The sequence below is a fragment of the Varroa jacobsoni genome, unplaced genomic scaffold (genome assembly GCF_002532875.2).
Source record: "Varroa jacobsoni isolate VJ856 unplaced genomic scaffold, vjacob_1.0 scaffold_358, whole genome shotgun sequence".
NCBI classification, from domain to species: domain Eukaryota; kingdom Metazoa; phylum Arthropoda; class Arachnida; order Mesostigmata; family Varroidae; genus Varroa; species Varroa jacobsoni.
The window spans coordinates 489,809-509,322 of NW_019213260.1; the positions used below are offsets into that span (position 1 = coordinate 489,809).

General features: G+C 39.2%; 4 protein-coding genes across 10 annotated transcripts in view; 3 read left to right on the top strand and 1 right to left on the bottom strand.

Moving 5' to 3' along the window:
- SWIP (strumpellin and WASH-interacting protein) overlaps nucleotides 1-2,944 on the top strand; it is a 29,242-nt gene extending 26,298 nt beyond the window's left edge. For all 7 annotated transcript variants that reach the window (XM_022831895.2, XM_022831889.2, XM_022831893.2 and 4 more), the window contains one exon: nucleotides 2,377-2,944. In XM_022831895.2, coding sequence (XP_022687630.1) covers nucleotides 2,377-2,535 — 159 coding nt within the window. In that variant the 3' untranslated portion in view covers nucleotides 2,536-2,944. The remainder of the gene's footprint in view (nucleotides 1-2,376) is intronic.
- A 3,801-nt stretch (nucleotides 2,945-6,745) lies between these two features.
- LOC111259708 (small ribosomal subunit protein uS11A) lies at nucleotides 6,746-8,837 on the bottom strand. Its single transcript, XM_022831904.2, has 4 exons — nucleotides 8,682-8,837; nucleotides 8,398-8,512; nucleotides 7,667-7,795; nucleotides 6,746-7,018 (listed from the first exon to the last, which is right to left on the bottom strand). Exons 1-4 carry the CDS (start codon nucleotides 8,739-8,741, stop codon nucleotides 6,867-6,869), a joined length of 456 nt encoding a protein of 151 aa, XP_022687639.1. The 5' UTR covers nucleotides 8,742-8,837; the 3' UTR covers nucleotides 6,746-6,866.
- A 199-nt stretch (nucleotides 8,838-9,036) lies between these two features.
- Abi (tyrosine kinase Abl) lies at nucleotides 9,037-19,453 on the top strand. The gene is made up of 5 exons (XM_022831896.2): nucleotides 9,037-9,182; nucleotides 15,476-15,797; nucleotides 16,418-16,529; nucleotides 16,728-17,447; nucleotides 18,508-19,453. The coding sequence occupies exons 2-5, from the start codon at nucleotides 15,640-15,642 to the stop codon at nucleotides 19,099-19,101; spliced, it is 1,584 nt and encodes a 527-aa protein (XP_022687631.1). The 5' UTR covers nucleotides 9,037-9,182; nucleotides 15,476-15,639; the 3' UTR covers nucleotides 19,102-19,453.
- LOC111259710 (ELAV-like protein 1) lies at nucleotides 9,178-13,143 on the top strand. The gene has a single exon (XM_022831906.2). It carries the CDS (start codon nucleotides 9,545-9,547, stop codon nucleotides 10,808-10,810), a length of 1,266 nt encoding a protein of 421 aa, XP_022687641.1. The 5' UTR covers nucleotides 9,178-9,544; the 3' UTR covers nucleotides 10,811-13,143.
- Nucleotides 19,454-19,514: the final 61 nt, after the last annotated feature.

The window sequence follows — 19,514 nt, forward strand, 5'->3', positions numbered from 1 at the left end:
CATATGTTTTCGATGCTTCATTTCTGTGTCCATAAAGTTTATCTAATATTGGCATATTTTATTGAGAGATAACAGTACTCATAGAATATTATAGTGCTTAACCATCTGCTCGCCATTTACAGACGGTAAATATAATATAAACAGGGTTTCTGTTTAGTTGTCTGATGTTCCGCCATGGCAGATACGATTCTGTAAATGCGTGATGCGCGGTTACATAGTAGTTTATATGATAATAAAGAGTTATATTTAGACAGGAGTTTGTTGCTCTTACTGCGATTGCGAGACAAATGTCACGTTCGATCAAGTTTGCCATTCTCATTTATGTCTGCTACATAGAAGGAAATGTGGACTATGTATAGAATGTCGAGTATAAGTCAGGACGGTTGCTAATGAATTGTTTGTAGTACTGTATCTAAACCAAAACAAGTATGTCGACGATATTTTATGCGTGTACTAAAAGGGCCATTCTTGACTTTGATGCTTATTCATTATAATCGCTATTCACCGCGGCAGCAGCTTCAACCCGGTACCTAAACCACTTACTAATCAATTTCAATTAATTTTTTTTAATCCGCAAAATAAGTTTTTAATGGTAACCGTGGGTCAAATCATATTGATAGGTGTAGGTTTGTTACAATGCGGCTCAAGTACTTCACACGCAGGAAATTATTAGTAAAGTTGAATTTTTAAACTGGAAGTCCCAAAAGTGCTAGGGCTTGAAATGGCCAAAAGGTGTAAAAGGTCCCAAAAAAACTCCACGCTGCAACCCATTTAACAATAGATATTCCTCTCTCTGAAAAGGTCGTTTATGCCTCTATAAAGGGTTTAAGTGTATTGAAAATAGTGTCTTGCGTCACTTTTATACATTTTCGACCCTCTTAAAAATAATCCAATTGAGAATCTTTCAATGGGCCTCGACTGGACAATTATCTAGATTGTCAATTTCGAAATTATTTTTTTTATTTGAATTTATAAATAAATTTGAAATATTAATGAAATTTGTCTCGTGTGAAGACACTGTGCCATCTTTGTTCAAATTCTGAAGGCGATGTACTGTTTTCCACGATGACGAGTTTGTCATTTTGTCCTACAGAAAACTGACTTTCTTCTGTTACCAAAAATGACTGATGAACGCACGGCACGTAAAACAAGCCCCAAAGGTTGACCAAATTTGAATGCCCTGCTCTGTATATAGACCACAGTGTACTTGCATAATGACAAAAATCGATGTCTTAAGAATCACCTTTCTGTTGACCCTAAAAAACATATACATTTTCTCCTAAAAAGAAATAAAAGAGACATATTTCCTTTTTTGTGTACTTCACACCGACTTGAACGCTTCGAGATAAAAATATTCACTCTTCGACCAACCCTTGGCGAAAACATTTTAACTTTTGGGTTTAAGGAAATTGAAAAAACTTTACTGTAAATGTTTCCTGTTATTCACGCCGGTCATAAAGTATATGTTGTTGAAGAAACACGGACTACCGGTATTTGATTTTGTCAACCAGAGGTTTACCAAATCTATGCGCCGACTAAAAGTAAAAAAATCATCAATAACTAAAGGATCTGAAATCATATATATGCATACTCAAGGATCTTCCTATATTTGAACTTCAAGAGTGCGCAAAAATTTGCAGTAAGAATTTTGATGTCACGGAACCGCATCTCGAAGAAAATTGGTACTTGTACTCGTTCAAGCAACTTCAATAAATTCTCCCCAGCGTTCCTAATGGAAAACAAAGCTAGTAATGTTGTCAATGTATCATTTAGGCTTCTGCTGAAAGAAGCCGTAACTGCACCGCTATAGTGGAGAAAATTAATTTGTCTTCACAGTAACTTAAAGCTCATAGTTTTGCATTAAAATATGCTCTAGTGTTTTGCGTACTTTACATCTTATATATTTTAATCTTCCAAAAATCGTTGCAGAATAGAAAAAGAGCCAGACTAGCTTAACAATAGACCTTTCCATACTAACCGTCACTCGTAATGAGAGTAATAGAATTATTATAACCAACTTTTGTTTTGATTTCAGATCTGTAGCAAAATAAGTCTTCCTTACAATAGTTATTTTGGTATTTCTATCCTAAAGCTAATCCTTATGTGATATTATGGCAAAATGTTTAGTGCTTTCTGCGGCCCTGGAAGGGTTTTTCTAAAGACATTGCTTTCATTATTAAGTTTCGCTTGTTATAAAGGAGCTTGCCATTGAAATGAATACTTTGTTGAAAAAACCACTTAAAGATTTGACTGCTTATTACCGAGCTTTTATTATTCCCGTTAAGAAGAGACACGAAAGCATTCTTATGCAGTTTCTTTTAGTTACTTAACAATCTAATAGTTGTTGCTACTGGATCTAATTGACATCGGTTTCAGGAATTGTCAGCGAGTCAAGCCGCATCGACAGGAGCTGGAGATGAGAAACTAGCGCAAACGACGAGTTTGACAAACAAACGAATTGATGCGTACCGTAAAGAATTTAGATTACTTAGTTATTTATTTACGTCAGCAAGAATTTTCTTTAAAATCAATTAACTCGTAAGTAAAATCGTAGTAATTTAACTACATCAGGATGAGCCAGAAATAAATGCGTTTTGGCAGCGATTCAAGCTAAGCATCCTGAACCGCGAAATATATATCAGTAGACAAATATTAACGATTCAGGCTTACCGTGCGAAGAGATTTCGCGAAAATTCCTATAGCTTCCGTGAGTCAACTAAGTTCTTCTTGTCCAGGACAAACTTCTTTCCGGCATGCCTGACACCGAATGAATTTCTATACCGTGATAATGGTGCATGCTAACAACGCGATTCAGTTTTCTTAGTGATGTCGTATGGTATAACAGACTGTTTTTTTTTATGAAAGTATGCTTACTTGTGTTGGCTACACACGGCAGATATATACGCAGTATAATATAGCATTAATAAAGTCAAATTAGATTATAGATCATTCGTTTTATGTAGTAAAGATTGCCACATATATTAACATAGTTAACAGACAAATGGAACACAATACTGAAAATATATAATAATATTCAATCGCGAGAATTTATTAATTTCTGGTGTGTTGGTAAGTGCTTCAGATACAGCGACTAAAGGTGTGAGATACAACTGATCTGTATGCATCATAAGATCGCACTGTTAGTAAAGTACTAACTTAGCTATTTGCGAAATACTGTACATTCCGTCGGCTGAATATTGAAGCCTCTTAGAGACACTAGGGGGCGCTGCGCAGCGCAATACTTCTAACTAATCCGCACGAAATTGGTTGCACCCATAAAAGCCATTAAGTGTGAAGAAAGGGTGCTAAAATTACCGTGAATTAAGCTATAGGGCTATGGTTGGGCCGTTTAATATATGTTGTACTAGTCTGTGCGACTTCGCCTCTACTTTGTAAAAATGTCTTACCCTATTTTTTAGGATTGTATTATAAGCACTAGTTCATACAGATTTTCCGCATTTCTAGTAAGATCGTCTTAATCGGTGGCTTTTCAGTGGTACGAGAAGAAGAATTGTGATTTATGTATGAAAGGAGCTACACTAGTTAGATGATGGATGATTCTATTAACGTAGTCCATCCAAAGCTAGTACAGGGCTTCCGAACAGTATAATGCCAGCACGGACATGTTCATTCAATGATGCAGCCCGCCAAGGCGCTAGTACAGTACCATTTTTCGGGAGCTTGTTCTGCGCCTGGCCGGTCTCCCACCTTTATTAAAGCGAGGTCTCCATAGCACTGTAATACTTCATCCACATTGGACTTTTGCTTTAAGCGCGGGCTGCTAAGCAAAAAGGCGCTACCTAAGGAATCGTACAGCTATAAACAAACGTTGCAACTTTGCGTGAGTTAAAGAACGTACGCGATAGGCTCTTTTTAACGATAAGGGAGCTATTTTAGGTTGACTCTTGGCCTCCATTAGGAGAATATACTTTTTGAGGCATTTTCTTGCTTACAAATTGTGATCCGGCACACTGCCTTGAAAGCTTTAGCCAGGAATTTTAGGGTGGGTAGCATTTCTGCAGGTTTGGCAATACAGTCAGGCGCTATTAAACCTTTCCGACTACCTGAGCTATTAAGGTGGGTCGAATCTGATAAAGCCAGATCTTTATGCGATCGTTCCTAAAGCTGTCTTATGTGCAATCTTTTAGGGAATAATTATCTTACACAAGCCATTGTGAGTTTATTCTATATTTAAAGATTGATAGCAATAGTATTCCTTACACGGGAGTTTCAGCCTTACCGAAGTGTATGAGATCCCTTAAAAACTTGACATAGTGGCAAATGATGTCCATTGCGGATGTGTCGATGATCAAGGTTGCTTTGATACAGGTTGAGACAGACTCCGATTTTATAATTTAATCTGCCATGTTGAGCATACGTTTCTCTGTAGAGCCACATTGTTCTAGAAACCCTGATTGCCACTTAAACAATTTGACCCCTAACTGTTGTAATAATACACCCTATTATAGTTATTAATTTCAATTTACACTCAAAACGGTTCTTTTTTTCAATTGAGCTTTGTCCTCGTTCAAATCAAAAACTTCCTGTCTTCAAACTGCCTCTCTCAAGGACTTCATTCTCTTTTGCACCAAATTTTCTAAAAAGCTTAAATACATGTTATAGTCATGTGATGTATACATTTATTATATTTTTATGTATGTTTTAAAAAGAGCCGTTTTATAATTAAACCAACAAGTAGCTAGCAATACTGATGTTTATATTAGCATTTTGGTATCTTCATGAATCTCCGATGAATTTCTGAAGTATTGTGGCTTTCGAGGCAGAAGAAACGTCGATTTTCAAAACTAAAGGATATTTTTTCGGAACTTTTCAAAACTAAAGGATATCATCTAGACTCATTTCTGTTGTAATAAACTCAGCCGGTTTTCACCTACAAGTTTCTGAAAAAGTAGAGTATACTAGCCAAATTTCGTCTGTCACTGGTTCGTAGTTCAAAAGTTCAGCTTCAAAGTCCATTGGATACCCTTGTAATATATTATACATATATTATTATATGTAATATCCTAGCAATATATTAGTATGTATCAGTGAATTATTATACTTGACAAACACACTCATTCTATAATGTGTCTTTACCAAATATTTTTGCATATAGTTTAACACTTTTTTTTTAACGATCTATATAGAAGCTATATCTGTGATACAATCAATAATTGCCAGTTGGTAGGTTAAAGCAAATCGGCAATATCTATATGACACAAAAATGTACAAAATACTCATTGCATTGTATTACGCGGTTAGAATTCGATATTTAATTGGAGACTGGGATGGTACTGGCGCTAGAACTGAATAAAATCGTAAATGGTGTCAGGAGATTGCAGTGTGTATCTGGAATACTAGTGGACTGGTGCTACCGACCACGACGCGGCTAAAGTGGAGCAGGCTTCTTTCGCAACTAAAACGAAAGGTTGATCGTATCTCTCTTGCAGTCGTCGCGGCAATGACTAACAAAAAACTTTCTCTCAAACCACCCTCTGATAAATTTTAAGATTGCGTGCTCAGAGTACTCCTTAAAGCATTGGGTATTGAAGAGGGAATCTTTGAGGGGTATGTAGATAACATTTCAATAAACATTGAGAATCTAGGATCATTAAAAATGTTAATGTACGAAAAATAATAGTGGAAAAGGACATCTTGCCAGTAGTAGTCTTGGCCGTGCAAACCTACCAGGATGTCGAAGCCCTGTTAAACATTACAACAAGTGGTATACAAGTTCCACCCAGCATTTCAGCTATCAAAAAAATCCACCATGAAAACTGTGGCGACCAAAGATAGGTCTAAATTTTAATGACAATAATGTAAACTCATGGGAAGTAGTTGACATATCTCAAGCGAACCATAGAGCTAGGCAGGTATAAACGAAAGCGAGTTCAGCTGCTGGCGAACAGAGAACCGCGCCTTAACCAGTACGATACAGTGATCAAGTGAAATGTGTCGAAAGTAACTATTGACCGTTTACGATATGAGAAAAAAGAAAAACCTCGCACAATACAGTGATAACATAGGCGCAGCAACGAAAATACCGTGGACCATGGGCCTGCGGGAAGCTCTGTGCCAGAGGTGTAGGTTGTAAAGTGTGGAATGGTATAAGCCTGGAAGTTGCCTATCCTTTATATGTTTTATAATAAAAGGAATTTAGGTTTAAATTGTAGTCCTTGAACGCGGTTAGCAGTACCTGCGTTCAACAACTGCGCTGGAAACCAACAACGCAAAGCTGTGTCGTTTCGATAAGTATATCTCACGTATTTGTATGCTTCTGTTCACTCTTCTATGCTTCTTTTCTGTAAACTCCACGGCAACGACCTACGATTGTGTACCGAAATAGATAACACAAAGGGTAAATAATTATTGTTGGAGGTAGTCACTGACATGTAGACTCCAGGACTTCTGATACTTTGTACATTTTAAACGTAGAGAAAATATTCGTTCATGAAATCTTCAGAAGTCTAATGTTAATATATCCTCAATGGAGTTTAGTTCGCATAGGTGGTTGTGCGCATCTCGCATTCATTTTAGCCATTACGATTTTCAATAAACTTTTATTATTTAGGAACCCGACTTTTTTATTAGTTTCACGAGCAGCACCCTTGGCATTAATGAGAGAATATATATAGACCGAACTTGCTTTATCTTTATTAATTATTATTTACATGCTTTTATCTAGAATGTTTAACGAGTCAACAAGTTCATATGGAAACCCATTTCTAATACCAAGGAAAACACATTTTTTTTAGCTATGAGTGTTTATTCGTCATGCTTTCAGCCTCGAAACCCCGCAGGAATACTATCTATGGAGAACTCTGAAGCACGCAAAGCAAGCCACGCCACTGATTATGAGCACGCGTCTAGAGCCTCCTACCCCGACGACCTCCTTTCCTACGGCTAGCATCCGAAGGAATGGGCGTCACGTCTTCAATACGACCGATTTTCATATCAGAACGAGCTAATGCGCGGAGAGCGGATTGCGCTCCGGGTCCAGGAGTCTTGGTGCGTGTACCTGCATGGGAAAATAAATGTTATTGAAATAAACATCTAATAATCGGGCTTCAAAGATTAATACATTTAAAAAAACATTTTGATCACCCACATCTGCATATCCTATATATGCTAACCTAGTATTAGGTTCTACTATTAGTTAACTTATATTCTGCTATAACTAAAGAATGACCATATTGCAAGCGCCTGTAAATCAATCCATTGAATGACTGAATTTTAATACAATGAAGACGCAATGGATTACTTGAATAATAACTCATAATTTTATCACCGGTTGTTACGATTTGTCGCCCGGTGGTAAAATGTAAGCGAGATTTCAACGTTGATTTACTAATATATGCACCAACAAATACCATTTCCGGTCATTACCGTGCATTACAAACTACACATTTAACATTTGTAATCTAATAACACTGCTGAGTTACGACGTAAAATTAAATATAGTTTCTTAGAGGCTATGAATAGCAATCCCAGAAATAAAATTCTTAGATCCAAGTAAAGCCCTTTATCTTACGACGAGATATTTATTTCCACTTAACCACAACCAGTTTCCTGATATTAGCACGTTATCTAAGGTTCACAATAGAGGGTAGCATTTATATTTATTGTAGTTTTTACATGCTTATATTTAATCCATCTAGAGACATACCTCCGGTGGCACGAAGTTTAATATGTAGAGCTGTGATTCCAACGGCCTTGCACTTCTCAGCTACGTCCTGGGCGGCTAACATAGCCGCATACGGCGATGACTCGTCACGGTCAGCCTTCACTTTCATACCTGTAAATACATAGCAAATAATAACAACAATTGTATTCAGCACAAAACATGTTCGACCTTCATTATACATCACTTGTACGTTTTGTCCAGTTGCTCAGTGTAAGAAGATTTTTATACAGTATTGCAACTGCTGCATGGCTAACCACCGTTAGCAGTTGCTGCACCTACTTTTCCAATTCTGTGTTCATTTCTATTAGTACTGATTTATTAACACACGACGTTGCCGAGATTTTCTAGAAGCACCAATTCTCTAAGAAAATATTTATGGCAAAGCATCAATTATCTCTTTTCTGCACTTGCACTGATCGAAATGCTGAGGGACGTTACGTAGGATTTCGATGATAAGGTCAACTAGCAGGCTAGAATTACTGAAATTTCAATATGGTGTTAGTAATCTTCGATCTGTTTACATCCATTCTAAAATGCACTCACTAATTACTTACATCGAACAGCACATTTTACCTACGTTCTATAGCTTGCCACTCTACCAACCGCAGCGAATCAATAAAAATTGTTAACTAGAGTCGTGTTATCCGTAGCCGTGCGAGTGCAGGTGAGCCGTAAGACTTTTTTCGTTTTTTAGTTGCTTTTCGAATACATACCGCCGGTAACTCTCACGATAGTTTCACGACCCGACAGATCAGTAACATGAACGAAAGTGTCGTTGAACGACGCATAGATGTGAGCCACACCGAACACGTTATTTCCGTCATAAACCTGAAATTTCATCAAAATTAAATATATTAATTGGAAACACGGTCAGAGAACTTTTCGTGGTTATGCATGTTCGAATTTTTTTTCGTAAAGTTACACCTGGTGCCAACCATCGGAAGAACTTCACAAGTCACCACAAATTCACGTATTCCGTAACGGTCTCGGCTCGTACCTGGGGGCCAAGATTGAGCACGGGTGCATCCTGCTGTAACTTTCCCTTCTTAGGGGCCATTTTTTTCACTTTGAAGTCGACTCGACGTCAATCACAAAACGTGGTCACAAGAAAAAGACTTGTCGAAACCGGAAATACAGCCACATTCGCTGTTTAGTACCACAGATATGTTTTGGTGGGCACCTTTGGTCAGGATTTGCTTTATATTTACATTTAGATTTAGTGATTCTATTCAGGTTGTCAAGTATTTGGGAAAAAGCCGTATTTTACCATTTTTACAAGAAAAAATAAATAGGAATTCAAGTGTGGCACGATCGTGGTACCTTCCGTACCGTGTTGTAGTACGTTCCGCCTTGGCTTGGTACCACGTTGTGTCATAAGCGACGCCCAAGAGAACTCGTTGGCTTTGTGGAGTGCAGTTTTATTTTGACAGTGTTTTGCCTTAATTGGTGAAGACTTGAAGCTTCGTGAAGATCCAGTTTTCTTCGCACGGCTCTTCGAGTAAGTTGCTTGCCTTGCTTGTGCGGTGCCGCGAACTCAGCCTCAGGATTGTGCAGGATTTGTGTTTGTCCGGACATTCACTGGCCGTTTATCGTGTGCTGGTTACTTCGTTCGTGACGTAGGAAGACGAAGGCTCAGCCAGCGATTCGACGCGTGACGGCGAACTTCAGTCGGCATATACGAAGTCCGTCAGTCCTCGAGGTGTGCGCAGTTCCCGCAGGAGTTGCAAAGGAGTCCCCCGGGCAGGAGTCTGTGTGGTGAAGAGCGAGAAAGCCGAGAGCCGGCATACGTTTAGCCCTAGCCGACCCTCACTATAGTCCGTCGTTACCACCGCGTGACGTTGTCTTGCCCTGAGTGACGCCATGGCCAACTGCTACGGGTCGCACCCTGGAGATGAGCCTTCCTCTTCCAACCTGATCATCAACTACCTGCCGCAGCGACTCAGCGACCAAGAGTTCCACGACCTCTTTGCCCAAATCGGCCCTATCAAGACTTGTAAAATTGTACGCAATAAGCAGTCTGGTTACAGTTATGGCTTCGGTTTCGTCGATTATCATAATCCGGACGACGCTCAAAAAGCTATCGGCTCTTATAATGGTTACAAGATGGACAACAAGACTCTGAAAGTGGCCATCGCCAAGCCGTCCGACTCTAATCATTCAAAGAACACTAATGTGTATATTCGTGGCGTACCGCGGAATTTCGACCCGGCGGAGCTCGAGGCAATGTTTTCACAATTTGGTCGGCTCGTACAGTTCCGCGTACTTCGCGACATGGCTGCTAACGCCAATAAAGGTGTGGCATTTGCTCTTTATGATGATAAATCGAATGCCGATCGCGCCATTCAAGGCATGAGCGGCAAGACTCTTCAAGGCGGCGTTGAGCCGCTACAGGTGAAAATCGCTGATGATCAAATGAAGCTAAAGAAACACAGAGCCATGACAATGGGTGAGCAAATGGGCGGCCGTGTCGGGGGGCCTATGCACGGTCGGATGGGTGGCCCACCTTTCCATAATTCTTTCCGCCCAAATGTTCGTTTCAACCCTATACACAAGGCCGGACCCGGGAATTACGGTGGCCAAGGTGGCGGATACGGACAGGCTGGCGGTCAGAATGCTGGTAGCTACGATACTCAAAACGGTAGTGGTGGCGGCTTCATTCTTTTTGTGTACAACATTGGCGTGGATACTGATGACAGTTCACTGTTTCACTTATTTGCCCAGTATGGGACGGTTGAGAAAGCCTCCGTGATTCAGGACAAAATGACCATGAAGTCAAAAGGCTATGGTTTTGTCACAATGCAAAACTATTCTGAGGCTGTATGGGCCATCGAACAGTTGAACGGTTTCCATTACGCGGGCAAACCGCTGCAGGTGTCGTTCAAGACTCCCGGCAAAGTCGCTAGTGGTTCGATGGGTGGTGCTATGGGCACCGGAATGACGATGAACCAGGGTGCCGGTATGGGCATGGCTATGGATCAGGGCGGCTATGACAACGGGAATCAGGCTGGTGGTTATGGGACAGCGTACGGGGCTGATGGCGCAAATGGGGGCGCCTACGGCCAACAGGGATACGGCAACAAGAGGCAACAGCAGCAGCAACAACAACAGCAACAACAATACTATTGAAGAGACGGGCAGTTAACAAACACCACGGCAGCAGGACAGCGTGGGGTACCCATCTACAAAACCGTCTATTTTATCAAGGGGGTTCAACAATAGAGTGTATTACTGTATTTGAAGAGGCCGAACGAAAACATCTAACTTAACTCTTCTGTCTTGTATTGGTAAAGTGTGGGCTATTTGTAGTACCCAGCGTATAAACGACTACCACAGCAGGCCAACGTTTAAAGAGGGTGGATTTTTGTTATTGAGACGTTTACCACCAATGTAATTCGTGTTATTATTATTATTATTATTATCATCATTATTATTGTTACATCTAAGCACTTAAATTAGTGGTATTTTTTTAATTTAAGGCACTCCCAGAATGTATTAGTTTAAGGCAGGGATGTAAAATTAATTTAGTGGTGCTGTTGCTACATTTATTTTATTACCGTCCGTAGAAATTTGAATTCAAACTTTTTTTATTGAAAAATGCCGAAATTATTAATGGGCTCTATTCACCGTTACCACCTCATTCATTATTATCAGTATCTCGGGTACGTAGGATAAGGTAATTCACCGCACTACGTAGACGAGTTGATTTTAATGATTCGTCTATCTACCCTTTTTTTGCCGCGTGTCTCATCAAGTGTTTACGCTTGCAATGTTACCACAACAGTGTCAATTAGTGAAGAGTTAGTTGGGCCGGTTGTAATGGCCAAATCTGCCGCGACTTCAGGAGGAGATATTTCCTCCTATTCATAGAACTAAAACGATATTTCTTTGTGCGTAGTAGTAATTTAAAAAGTGAGCAAAAAGTAACTCGTACATTCGTTTATGATATATTTTTGCGACAATGCTATTGCCATTATTATCTGATGTCAACTATTGCTATTATTATTATTATTATTGATGTAGTAATATTAAACATTAGTATCAATGTACACTGTCTACTATTCATATTTATATGAATTAGGGTTCGCTTGTGGCGCGCTCAATACAAATATACTGATTGATAATAATTATATTAAAGTAATCACAATAATTATAATCATAAAAATATTATTGCTGTACAACTAATAATTATTATTGTTTTTTTGAGTTGTGCGCGCCGCCATGATAGTCGCTTGAACTGCGATTTTGCAGGCAGCAACATCAGCTGCAGCCGCAAACTATGGTCGACAACGCCAATTCCCGAACCCCCACAGATCACGTCCACTTACCTGCCCACAGCTGACCGAGAGCCACTCGCTGATATTTGCGTACCATCGGCGTGACTATATTCTTTATTCATATAATTGTCTCATTTTCGGAAGTTATTTGAATTGATCTACCAGGTTATAGGATGGGTCGAAATTATTTGTGGGGGCCCGATGACATCAATATTAGAGCCTATCCAAGCGTGTGAGCGAAGCAGAGTAAGGCGAAACGATATGATAACAACGGCAGGTGGATATACACGTACAGATGCGTGTGTTCCACATATTTAGTTAGTGGTATCTGTAAACTGTGTTCTTTTATTATTATGATTCCTTTGCATTTTTCACTCTTTCACTATTGATGAACAGAAACAGTAGATTTGCAGCGCCCCTTCTGTTGTTAAGGTCGGAAGGTAGCTTGGCGTTCTCAGCGGAGTGCGCATTTGACAGGAGAAGAACGAATTACGGTTACATTTCTAGATTAACAATAATAATTAACGAGTAAAAAGACAAAACGAAACCCCCTGATGCCTTCCTGACAAACATCGAATTATTTGTATTATTACTGCTCCCTGTGCTGTTTGCCAATGTCACTACCACCTTTAGTCACCGTTGCCAGCGTCATGCTACAATCATAAGTACATCATCAAGACCATCGTCCATCATTTCGATTTGATACGACTTGAGTGTTTGTGTTGATGTTTCGCGGTGGTTTTTTTAATAATGATAACAGTGTTGCTACGGCCGCTGACCTTAGTTGCAGTAAGAGGTGACACCAATGGAAGATCGACATTATTTTATCGTATATGTTCTATTGGTTAAAAAACTATAGTTATGTTCGAAATGTGCGTGGGTGTAGCGTTAGATGGTCAACAAATTTTTGTTGTGCTGAAATAGCGTACTTGCAAGAGAAGTATTACTATTGAGACGGAGAGCATAACTTGATGAAGGCGGCTGCAGCATGAGGACAGAAGGGGCTATGTAGTGGCGGAAAACAACACCGGATCTCTGTCACGATAAACCAACCTCCTTGCTCTGATAGAAATAAGCAAACACATTAGCGTAACAAAAACGCGTGACATTCTTCAAACACTCACTACCCAGTAAAATCACAACTACGAGCTAAAATAAAAACAGGCAATGTACTGTACATTATTATTTTTTGTAGTTTTTATTGTTTATTTATATTATGTATATTTATACCTGCGTGTCCTATTATAAAATTTCTCTTACTGATATACTCAAGCATGTATGTTTGTTATTCCAATACAATTCTTACATTTTATAATTAAATTATACACCACTGCTGTGGATGTACCGCTGGTATTCATCGCACATGTGTTGTTATATAATATACATATAATACTAGAGTGAAAATGGGACGGGTGAGATATACTATATACTAATTTAGTCTTCTCAGTATTTAACGACATTTGTTTTCTTCAGCAGTGGTGTGGTTGATTTGTGTTATGATAATTAGTGTTATAGATGTTATAGTATTAATTGATCAGATTTTGAAACAACTGCCTTAAGATTTAAATTTACAGTTTAACATTGACAATTATTTTCATAGCTCTCAAAGGCTCCTCCGCCCGCAGTTTTTATAGCGCAACGGAGGACTTCACACAACCGCAACACAAAAATAAAGAAACGTGTTGAGGTGTTATTATTACCCGAAGAGAAAAAGAGACGCAGAAAAAGAGAGATAGGGAGAGATAGAGAGAGCGGGTAAAAGTGGAATGAATCGAGAAGGTTCGTTCTTTGAGCATTTACGAACGGTGAGCAATTATTTTTACTCCAAATTATTATAGTACCGCTCTCATTTGTTTCTACATCTGTAGCTATTCGTATTGGTTAGAGATCTCTTAGTATTCAATTAGTATTAATTTAAACTGTGCGTGTTTTTTTTCTATTTAATATATTTTACATCATTTTTCCCATGGTGCAATTTTACCATTTGAAGTGCCTCTTCTTTATCATATACAGTAACGTATCTTACCACTTCCCCGCTATGTGCAATGGCCTTATTACACCACATCGTACCCTGTTTTTGATACGGCGTATTCTGATTCTCTGTGAATAATGGTATTTACTATAGCATACATATTACTGTTACGGAGAAGATCGGACGATGAGTTATAAAGAGCTCTCTTATTATATGGCAGCAACCTGATGGTGACGGTGAGCTTTTTATCTTATGTTTTTTTCGATTTTTTCTTTATAACAGGTTAGATTGTCTAGATACAATATTTATTTATCAGTATGATGTCGTCAGTTTGTCGGACGCTTGCGCAATGGTATTGGTTCTATATATACCACATCTATTACTATATGCGTGTATTTATAGTTGCGCAACAACAACATAATACGACATCCTGCGTTGTAGTTATTAAATTCTGACAATCTCACCTATTTTACCTTTAATTTTAGCCAAATCTATGCAACAGCGTTCGGTATCGGTTTATTTTCATTTAATTATCAATCAATTGTATTTATCTATTGGCATTCGTTGTTGCCTTTTAAATCGGCTTCAAAGCTTGTTTTCGTTTGGCCTTAAAAAAATGTTGAACGTGTTGTTGTTGTTGTTGTTGTTGATGTTGCCCTCTCTTGTTTATTAGAGAAGTTTTTACGTATTTCCTTATGGGCTCCTACTCATGCTGATAGATGTAAAGTAGCATGTAGAAGATGAAATTTGAATGGCCTGATTGTGGCGAGGTGGCGTAGTGTCGCCATGACAGGATCGACTGTAGAAAAACGATATTTTTTTTTCTCGTCGACTTGCTAAATATTATGTGAACGAATACAACTTCATAAGTTTTATTATTGACGGCATCTCAAATGTTTACACGGAGTTGCCGAGCAACATCACTAATATTTCAAGGACGAGTGTTTTTTTGATGCGATTAAAGCACTTTCATTAATATGTTTAGTAAATTCAAGTATGTTTGAGTGAATTATCGGTTTAATTATTGTTAGTTTGACTTTTTCTGACCATGTATTAGCTCTTTAATAGCTATTGCTGAACACAGTTCTAAAACTAAAATTCCAAAGCCCATGCAAATTTATCTTGATATGTGATGATATGATATAAAACGTCGTAGATATTGCAATACACACATGGCTTGCAGCTCAAAAACTAATCATCAAAACTTAAACAAGCTACTAGCTCACCATTGTTGATTTAATGACGCAGAGCCACCATCAGCCTTTCAGTCATTTTATTAATTACCTAGATATCAATGCGATGAATCAAGCGAAGTCGAATGCGGTGGTGACTCATGATAGCGAGCTACATCAATTTTTTACACGAAGTGATTGCATCAAACAGTGAGCAATTCGATTACTATAATTACACAAATCCTCATAACTGAGCAAGCAAAGCCTAAATGCGGCCATATTAGCTGTCGGTCGTTTATTGATCTACAGAAGGCTGGTTCAGCTTGCGTAGTTTAGCTTAGAGTCGCCTATTGTAACGTATTTTTCATTATAGGTTGTCGGAATCGCTGCAGCGGAACTACAGAAACCAGTGTGCATTACTAAGTGATCTCGGTTGGCCAAAACAACCAATATCTGCAGGAAGAGTGACAACGGTTAGCGTTTGCAACAGTTACTTCAGTGCCCCTCGGCTCAGATCCTCCGTCGCCGCTTGCAAAAATGATGGAAGAACTGCAGACGCTCATGTGTCAGGAGATTCCTGAAGGACGCCAAAGTATTAAAGATTCCCATACTAACTTAGAAAAAGTGGCTGAATATTGTGAAGCTAACTACTTCCAGGCTGAGAACAAGACCCAAGCTCTGGAAGAAAGTAAAAAGTAAGTAAAGCTTTTCTATTTGACAAAACTATAAAAAGCTCTAAAGAAATTAAGGGAATTCACCACGGTGCTAATAGATGTCATTGAGTCGAAAAAAACGCTTATTATAATTTCGTTCTACCTTGCATAATTATTTAATATATCAAGGAATCATATTTCGACGAAACCTCTTGTACGGAAAGTAGCATGATGAAGGCATTACATCGATTAAATAAAAAAAATGATAAAATTATTAACCTGCCTAACGTTGGGACGAATGGAATTATTTAATGTGGAATTTAAGTGAATAATTTACACTGTAACCTCCAACTTACCACTGAGTAAGATAAATTTCTAAGGCGACGTTTGTATATTGTACACGATGGGACAAAAGTAGACTTAAGTTAAGCTAGGCACAATACTTTAGTTAAAAAAAAAAAGGTTCACTTTAGAGGCAAAAACATGCATTTCAACCATAAGCCTATTTTCCTGAAATTGGAGCCATGTGTCTGTATATTTTCAACCTTATCTTCTGCACAGATCTTTACGTTTATCCCAATTATAAGCCCACTTTTGTGCCCCCTCCCTTAACGTTTGCATAATTGGTTTTATATTCACGTTCCTTTTACTCCATTGAGCAGGTATACAACACAATCACTTGCTTCCGTAGCATACCAAATTAACACTCTTGCCTTCAATCTTCTGCATCTATTAGATCTACAGACCGCGCAACTGGCCTCTGTAGAGTCACAGGTACGGATTTCTAGATACGGTTTCATTGGGAATGTTATTAGCATACCCTTAACTTGACAGCAATTATAGTAAACCTGAAGCATGTTGAATAGGTTCTGTTGCTTGAGCCTAAAATTAATATTGCTCCGCCTTAAATAATATAATACTTATATATAACTGTGTGGCAAATATGTGATAATCTCTCTTTTGTTCTTACAGGTCAACCATATTGCACAAACCGTATCTATTCATAAGGAAAAAGTAGCTCGGAGGGAAATTGGCGTCCTTACAACAAACAAAAACACAATTCGCCAGCACAAAATTTTGGCACCTGCCAACCAGGAGAAACAAGTCAAATACGTACGGAAGCCAATCGATTATTCAGCACTAGATGGCGTTGGACATGCCGCCCGTATTGTGCCCCAAACCCATGGCCACCCACAGAGCCAGAGTATACACGGTGTTGTTAACTATAGTCAAACAGCACCTCGAGCGCGCCGAAGCTCTTCTTCAAGTGGGCAAGGACCAGCGGGGCCTGCGCCCACCCAAAAGCCACCCACACCACCGGGGCAACAAATGGGAGCCGGGGGAATGAGTATGGGCGGTGGCGGTGGAACTTTACGAAGGAGTGAATATCGTTCTACGCCCCCGATTGCGCCACCTCAGCTGCCTAATAATTATGCGCCAAATTATCCCATGGGGTCGGCAATGATGGGACCCAATTCAATAATCAGTACTAGTGGTGGACCCAGAAGAAGTGCTTCGAATTGCAGCACCTTGCCACATCCTCAGGTTACCGCTGGGCATGGAGTAACTCGTAGTGAATACCTGATTCAGCAGCAACAGTTACATCAACAACAAATGATGAGTCACTATCGCCAAGGGATGATGGTACCAGTTTCTTCTGCTGGAGGAACAGCAGCTGTTCAACATCATCCGGTAAGCGATGCTTGACTGTTAAAACAACAAGGTAACGGCTGTGCATGTAACTTCATAGTATATGCATTTTAGGGCGCGTGCTTCCCATAATAAACCGCTTGATTTTATTCACTTCCTGACGTAAAAACTATTGGGCTTGTTAATGTAAATCAGTTGTTTAATATAGTTTTAATCGTATATAGAAAAGTATAGACGAACGTTGTGGAGATCAACGCTACACGGGACAACTTGGCACGACTTGGATTCCTAAAAAAAAAGTCGAAAACAGTACACAAAAAAAAACATATTTCATGATACATTTACCTTTTGTTGGATAAGACACAACTGGAATTTTATAATACTCTAAACCTGCACGACCGCATCTCTGTATTTTGAGATAAGAGTTAACTAGTACCATAAATTGTTTTGGTTTTTTTACAAATGTGAAATCTGTAAAGGGACTTTTGCTTAGAAGTTAAAGAGAAAATCAGTGTATAACATAGGTTCTATATTATAACATAGAAAGATTTTATAGCTCGGTCATCTGCACGTTCATTTTGAAATACAATACATTTTAGTTGGAGTGGCGGACTTCGAACTAAAAGCCGAACTAGAGTAACACGTCCTTAAGTAGTTATTATTGGCTACATTATAATTACTATGCATTTATCGAAGCTTTTGTTCAAAGTGAGTGAACATAGTTTATCCAATAATAGTACCTTCCTCTTGAATTAAAACATGCAGAATTAATTAGCGCCTGTCAGACTTATCTTTAACTGCCAGAAATACATAAACCTAATTCTACTTCTGACAAAACCTTACACCAGAAGCTTTTATTGTCAACTTTTAAACGAGAGCTTTTCTCCAAAGGAAAATAGGCCTCGCCTCAAAACGTCAAAGTACGGTCGTACCAGTTTAAATATTATAAAAAATCGTCTCATACCAAGCAAAGAAAAAACGGGAAAGGGCTGTAATGTTCTCTCCATAAATGAAGTACAAACCCGTGCGATATCACTAATTACCACAGACAATAAGATATCATCCAAAAAATCTACAAAACGTGCCTATTTCTACATTCCAGGATTCTCAACATATGATGGGTACACATGCAATGGGTCTAGGACATGGCGCAGGTGTTCACTATAGCAGTAATCATGGGCATGCTATCCCCGGCGGGCCCACTACACAGATAGGCTCTTCTCAACGGGCCGAAGCTCTTCCCGCCCCACCGGCAAACATGATGGCCCCTGCGGGCTCTAGTCCTGCGCCACCTCCTCCTGTTTCTTCTTCCAATGGTCCTACAACCAGCGTGACTGGGAACATGCCGCCACCTCCGCCGCCTCCCGGAGGAAATATATCGCCGCCGTTGCCTCCTCCCCCTGAGGAATTATCATCACCACCTACAGCCGCATCGAACGCTAGTAGTGGCACTACTGGCGATCCTACTGGCCAACGCGGCTCCAGCTCAAGTGGTGAACCAGCGTGGGCACCGGCAAATTACCTTGAGAAAGTTGTAGCTATTTATGACTATCAGGCTGATAAAGCAGATGAGTTAAGCTTTGCCGAAAACGCTCTTATTTACGTTATTAAGAAGAATGATGATGGCTGGTACGAGGGAGTCATGGATGGTGTTCAGGGGCTCTTTCCAGGAAACTATGTTGAGCCATGCATGTAAAGAGAGCCTGTAGACCGAACCGTATAAACTTTCGGGGAATGAAAGAAGTCTAGTCTTCAGTTGAAAGAATTTCGTTCAGTTTAAATTGCTGTTGAGTACCGAGTGTCTTTTACTAGGCTGACATTTGCTGAACACGAATCGTTTCAGAATAACTACTTGATCGGCGTGGACTAGTCCAACGCAATTCAAGGTTATGGCGCACAAACATGATTGGTTTTGGAATTGCCTGAAGTTGTGCAATTTCGGTGTGCAAGCCCACTTAAACTACTTAAAATCGAGTATATGTATATGACACAGGTTTTTCGTATTCAAATGTTGGAATAAAGTAGTGAGTATGTTACGATGTAAAGAATGATTCTTTACTATTTTCTAAATCGTTAAAAAATGTGTGGATTAAAAACCTGATTATTTTC